At 51.0% G+C, this 6,606-nt stretch overlaps 1 protein-coding gene across 2 annotated transcripts in view; it reads left to right on the forward strand.

The window, feature by feature from the left end:
• Positions 1-3,160: 3,160 nt before the first annotated feature.
• Positions 3,161-6,606, forward strand: part of NCF1 (neutrophil cytosolic factor 1) — a 17,733-nt gene continuing 14,287 nt past the window's right edge. The window contains exon 1 of one of the 2 annotated variants that reach the window (XM_017543335.2): positions 3,161-3,310. In XM_017543335.2, the coding sequence (XP_017398824.1) occupies positions 3,239-3,310 (72 nt within the window). In that variant the 5' untranslated portion in view covers positions 3,161-3,238. The remainder of the gene's footprint in view (positions 3,311-6,606) is intronic. The other variant, XM_017543334.2, reaches the window with a different exon arrangement.

A 6,606-nucleotide genomic window follows, 5' to 3' on the forward strand; every position in this document is an offset into this window, starting at 1 on the left:
CTATCTCATCCTGAAAGAAGGCTGTGAGCTGCTTACAGAGGACATGGCAAGGGCAAGCTCAAGCTGTCAGCACTTCCTGCCTCTGCTCACCCCACACACAGGCTGGGCATCCCCTGTCTGCAGAGCGTCTTGTGGGTTCTTGATGGGGTCTCGGGAGGCCACAGGAGGAGAGTGGAAGATCACAGCCAGGGGCTCAGGGTGCCTGCAGGACAAGCACCCTGGCCAGGCAGTTTTGCAAGACTGGAAAGACCGCTAGGGCAAGGGAAGGAAGTGCTAAGAGCCCACAAAAGGCTCTGCTTGCAACAAGCCCCACCAGAGCCTTCCTCTGCCCTGCCTTGCCATGCCCAGGTGGGCACCACTGTCGGTCTGGCATCTGTGCTGAGCCTTTTTTTTTTTTTTTTCTGGTTTTTTTCTGAGACAAAGTCTCATTCTGTTGCCCAGGCTGGAGTGCAGTGCTGTGATCTCAGCTCACTGCAACCTCAGCCTCCCTGTTTCAAGTGATTCTCTTGTCTCAGCCTCCCAAGTAGTTGGTGTTACGGGCACCTGCCACCACACCTGGCTAATTTTTGTATTTTCAGTAGAGATGGGGTTTCACCATGTTGGGCAGGCTGGTCTCAAACCCCTGACCTTAGATGATCCACACGTCTTGGCCTCCCAAAGTGCTGGGATTACAGACATGTGCCGCAACACTGGGCTAGTTTTTATTGTTTTAGTAGAGACGGGGTTTCTCCGTGTTGGTCAGGCTGGTCTTGAACTCCTGACCTCAGGTGATCCACCCACCTCGGTCTTCCAAAGTGCTGGGATTCCAGGCGTGAGCCACTGCGCCCAGCCTCACTTGTGGAACTAACATCTATCTGGAGAAGAGGCAAATGTCAGCCACATCCCACTTCCTCCTGTCACCATGTCCCCAGCATCACCCCAGAAGTCACCCTGGCTTCCAACACCACAGCCTGGCTTGGGCAGGTTTCAAGCCTCGTCTAAATGATGTCCTCCAGAACATGTGCTCCATGTCTTCCTTCCTTCCCTCAGCGATGTGTCTGGAAGATTCCACCATGTTGTCCTGTGGCATAGTTCCTTGTCATTGCTGAGTAGGTCCTGTTGCAAATGCCTATCTCTTTGCATGGAAAGAGTCCCAGATACACAGATGGAAATCGCCGTAGGAAGGACTCGTAAGGCTGCTCACACCCAGGGCTGGGGACCTTGGGGTGGAGGTGGAGGACAGGAAGGTACAGAGGGCGCAGGTGCCGGCAGGTGATGTGCCTTTTCTTCTCTATAAAGAAGTGACGGTCAGGTGTGGTGGCTCACACCTGTAATCCCAGCAGTTTGGGAGGCCGAGGCAGGCAGATCACTTGAGGTCAGGAGTTTGAGACCAGCTTGGGCAATATGGTGAAACCCCATCTCTATAAAAATACAAAAAAATTAGCTGGACATGGTGGTGCACACCTGTAATCCCAGCTACTTGGGAGGCAGAGGCAGGAGAATCACTTAAACCCAGGAGGCAGAGGTTGCAGTGAGCTGAGATCACGCCACTGCACTCCAGCCTGGGCAACAAAAGCAAAACTCCATCTCAAATAAATAAATAAAAGCCCAGCATGTTTTGGCTTTCCCTCTGCAAGACCCCAACCCTCACGCCCAAGAGATCTGGTTCAGACCACGGACTGAGGCTGAGCTCAGGCAAAGGTGAGTTGGTGCAGCCCGGCCTGCTGGGAGGCTGCCTGGGGCTAGGGCCAGCCACTCATAACCCTGGATAAGCTCCAAAAGCCCTGAGCCTCCCAGGCTCTAGGGAGAGTGGGAGAGAGACGCGCCAGCCTTTCCCAGGGCACGTTGCCCCTCCTCTCCTCTTTGCCCCAAATCCCCTTCCTGGCAAAGCTGATGGCCTTATTTCACTCTGGAGGAAACTGAGTCAGCTCTAAGGAAAAATTCAATGAACGATTTGCTTACTTGAGGATTGGGACTCAAGTCTCACTCAAAGTCTGGGCCATTTTTGTCCCAGCTGTCACTGGCTCTCATCCGCACACACCCAAGGACGTGCACCTAATGCTTGCATGCACATTCCCATGCACATGTTCATTCACTCATTAACTCACTAATTCACTCATTCACTCACTCATTCATCCATTCATTCATTTACTCACTTATTCATTCATTGCTCATTAATTCATTCACTAACTCATTCATCCATTCACTCGTTCATTCCCTCATTCATTCATTCATTCATTCACTCAGTGAATGTTGCAGTCACGATCCAAATATTCATGGCCTCTGTGTGCCAGGCACTAGATGGAGGGGCTGGGGTTAGAGCCCCTGATAATCCGGCCATGCCCTAGCTTTCCTAGGGTGCACGTTGTGGTAAGGACAGACTAAAAAAATTAAGTTAGGCCAGGCACGGTGGCTCATGCCTGTAATCCAGCTCTTTGGGAGGCAGAGGCAGGAGGATCACTAGAGGCCAGGAGTTCGAGACCATCCTGGGCAACATAGCAAGACTCTGTCTGTACAAAACAATTTTTTAAAAAATTAGCTGGGCTTGTTGGTGCCCACCTGCAGTCCCAGCTACTCTGGAGGCTGAGGCAAGAGGATCACTGGAACCCAAGAGTCGGAGGCTGCAGTGAACTGTGATCCCACCACTGCCCCTGAGCCTGGGCAACAGAGTGAGACCCTGTCTCAAATAATCACAATAACAATCAAAATAAAGAAAAATAAAATGCAATTGGTGATGTATCAGTGATAATAAGTGCTCTGTAGAAAAATAAAACAGGAAGAGGTTGAGGAAGGTATAAAGCTTGCAATGCAATGTGAAGTTAACAAGGAAGGCTTCTCAGAGGAGGTGACATTTGAGCAGAGAAATGGAGGAGAGTTGTGGAGGGAAGATGGTCAATGGGGGGAACATGGTCAAGGCAGGGAAGATGGTTCAAGGGGGGAAAGATGGTCAAGGGGATGTAGTGAATGCAAAGGACCCGAGGCAGGAACAGCTTGGCTCACCCCCAAACCCGTGGGGCCCCTGCAAGCCATGGGAAGGACAAGTGAAGCCCTGTCCTTGTCCCCACAGGTGTGTGCAAGCGTGCAGCTGCCCATGTTTACACCCTGCAAGCCTGAAGAGTCCCCAGAAACTGAAAGAAGAAGCAAAGCCCTTTCTGCGCCCTCCCTGCCCCTGTCCTGACCGCGACAAAAGTGACTTCCTCTTTCCAGAGGATTTAAGGCACAACCCGGGAGTGCCGGGAGCAGTGGAGGCCGCCCAGTCATGGGGGACACCTTCATCCGCCACATCGCCCTGCTGGGCTTTGAGAAGCGCTTCGTTCCCAGCCAGCACTATGTGAGTAGCTGGTAGGGGGGACCCCGTGGAGGGCACATGGGGGGGCAGCACGGCCACACGTGCAGCCCCAGTGAGAACTAAGGGGGCAGGGTCTTGGGCACCCGGTCCCTAGTCTTGAAGCCTGAATCTACTCCTCTGCTCTGGGACCCTGCCCTGGGAAGACAGCCCCCTTGGACCCACCCTGGGCAGCCCTTTACTGTCCCCGCCTGTGTCCCCACCCAGGCCCTCAGCCTTAGCCAGGAGTCCTCTCTCTGCTCCCCTGCCATGGCCGGGCAGCCCAGTGCTCTCTCAGGTCCAAGGCCCACTCCTCCAGGAAGTCTCCCCTGACCACCCCAGCTATCAGAGAGATGCCCTCCCAGGAGAGAGGTCCAGAAACTGAAGCTTTCTCTCTCCCCAGCTGCCTGCAGTGTCAGTTAGAGTCTTATCTTCTCCAGTAGGGTGACACCACCACAGGGGCCAAAAGAGTCCTCCCGTCTGTCCCCTGGGGGGGCCTGGACAAATAAATGGCTGCTCAGACCGATAAGTCCACTGGGTCCTCAGCCCACAGAAGGCCAGGGAGGAACTGCATTTAGGAAACTGAATGAAGTTTGTATGGAATGTTTAGTGCTATGTGCCAAGACCTTTCTCTTTTTTGGTTTTTTGTTTTTTTTTTTGAGACAGAGTCTTGCTCTGTTGCTCATGCCAGAGTGCAATGGTGCCATCTCGGCTCACTGCAACCTCCGCCTTTTGGGTTCAAGCAATTCTCCTGCCTCAGCTTCCCGCGTAGCTGGGATTACAGGCATGTGCCACCATGCCCGGCTAATTTTGTATTTTTAATAGAGATGGCATTTCACCATGTTGGCCAGGCTGGTCTCTAACTCTTGACCTTAAGTGATCCACTCGCCTCAGCCTCCCAAAGTGCTGGGTTTCCAGGTGGGAGCCACCGCGCCTGGCCTCTTTATGAAATGAGGTCCAGAGTGCAGTGGTGTGATCATAGCTCACTGCAGCCTCGACCTCCCAGGCCCAAGTGATCCTCCTGCCTCAGCCCCTTGAGAAGCTGAGGCTATAGGCCCACACCACCACGCCTGGCTAATTTTTAAAATTTTTGTAGAGATGGGGTTTCATCATGTTGTCCAGGCTAATCTCGAACTCCTCGGCTTAAGCAGTCCTGTGGTCTCAGCCTCCCAGGGCGCTAGGATCACAGCGTGAGCTACCATGCCCAGTCACCTTTCTCCTTTTCTTTGAAACTTTCAGTTTTGAAATTTCAAATTTATAGAAAGGCTACAGGGCGTTGAAACGGTACCAATAACTCCAATAGTCTTTCACCGGCCTTCAAGCACACCTCTCTTTCTGGGTGTATTTTCTGGATTATTTGAGAGTAAATTGAAGGCATGTTTCTTTACCTCTAAATACTAGGGGTTGTGCATTTCTTAAAATCAAGGGCATCCTCGGCCGGGCGAGGGGGCTCACACCTGTAATCCCAGCACTTTGGGAGGCCGAGGTGGGCGAATCACCCGAGGTCAGGAGTTTGAGGCCAGCCTGACCAACAAACCTCATCTCTATGAGAGATACAAAATTAGCCAGGCATGGTAGCATGCTCCTGTAATCTCAGCCACTCCGGAGGCTGAGGCAGGAGAATCACTTGAACCCGGGAGGCAGAGGTTTCTGTGAGTTGAGATTGTGCCATTGCACTGGGCAACAAGAGCCAAATTCTGTCTCAAAAAAAAAACAAAAACAAAAACAAAAAAACTCCTAAGGGCATTCTTTTATGTAATCACAACGCATGTGTCAAAATCAGGAGATGAACATGGACAAAACCCCATTATCTACCCATGACTTTACCAAGGTTTCCCCGATTCGCCTGCTTGTCCTCTGTGGTAAAGACTTTTTTCAGGTCTCTGATCCAGCCAGGGATCAATGTCAGGGTCTTTAACCTTCCTTAATCTGGATCAATCTTTTTTTTTCTTTTTTTCTTTTTTTTTTGACATGGATTCTCACTCTGTCTCCAGGCTGGAGTGCAGTGGCGTGATCTCAGCTCACTGCAACCTCCGCCTCCTGGATTCAAGCGACTCTCCTGCCTCAGCCTCCCAAGAAGCTGGGATTACAGGCGTGTTACCACACCTGGCTAATTTTTGTATTTTTAGTAGAGACGAGGTTTCACCCTGGTGGCCAGGCTGGTCTTGAACTTCTGACCTCAGGTGATCCATCTGCTTGGGCCTCTCAAAGTGCTGGGGTTAGAGGCGTGAGCCACAGCACCCGGCCCCTTTAATATGGTGATGTTATTGATTTGAAATGTAGTTGAGTTCCTTTTTTTTTTTTGTCTCTAATTTTGAGGTTTTAAAAGTCTGTTGATTTAATTCATTTTTTATTTTTGTCAATTGTTTAATTAACTAATTAATTTAAAAAAATTGAAGAAGAGGGTCTCACTATATGACCCAGGCAGGTCTTGAACTCCTGTGCTCAAACAATCCTCTCACCCCAGCCTCCAAAGTAGCTGGAACTACAGACGCGTCCCTCCACACCTAGTTAATTTTTTTCAATTTTCTATAGACACTGAGTCTCCCTATGCGGCCCAGGCTGGTCTCAAACTTCTGGCCTGAAGTGATTCACCCCCCAGCCGGGTCTCCCGAGTTCTGGGATTACAGGTGTGAGCCACCTCACTCAGCCTGTTTTTGTTTTTTAAAAAATAATTTCGACTTTTATTTATTGATTGATTGATTGATTGAGTCAGAGTCTCACACTGTCACCCAGGCTGGAGTGCAGTGGTACGATCTCAGCTCTCTGCAATCTCTGCCTCCCAGGTTCAAGCGATCCTCTTGCCTCAGCCTCCCAAGTCACTGGGATTACAGGTGCCCGACACCACACCCAGCTAATTTTTTGTATTTTCAGTGGAGACGGAGTTTTACCATGTTGGCCAGGCTGGTCTGGAACTCCTGATCTCGTGATCCACTTGCCTTGGCCTCCCAAAGTGCTGGGATCATGGGTGTGAGCCACCGCACCCGGTCAGTTTCAACGTTTAGATTCAGGGGTACACGTGCAGGTTTGTTACACAGGTATATCACATAATGCTGAGGTTTGGGGTACGGATCCCGTCACCCAAGTACTGAGCAGGGTGTCCACTCTGTAGTTTCATATAGAGCATTGGCGTTAGGGACGTCCCCACCCTCCACTCTGCTTTTTTTGGCAACCATCACCACCGTCTGTCTCTAGGACTATTTAATCATCACAGCTGAACCTCTTTGCCCGTTAAACAGTAACTCCTCATGTCCCTCCCCAGCCCCTGGTAACCAGCATTCTTCCTTCCCTCCTTCCTTCCC

This window comes from Cebus imitator, unplaced genomic scaffold (genome assembly GCF_001604975.1).
Source record: "Cebus imitator isolate Cc_AM_T3 unplaced genomic scaffold, Cebus_imitator-1.0 Scaffold153, whole genome shotgun sequence".
NCBI lineage: Eukaryota > Metazoa > Chordata > Mammalia > Primates > Cebidae > Cebus > Cebus imitator.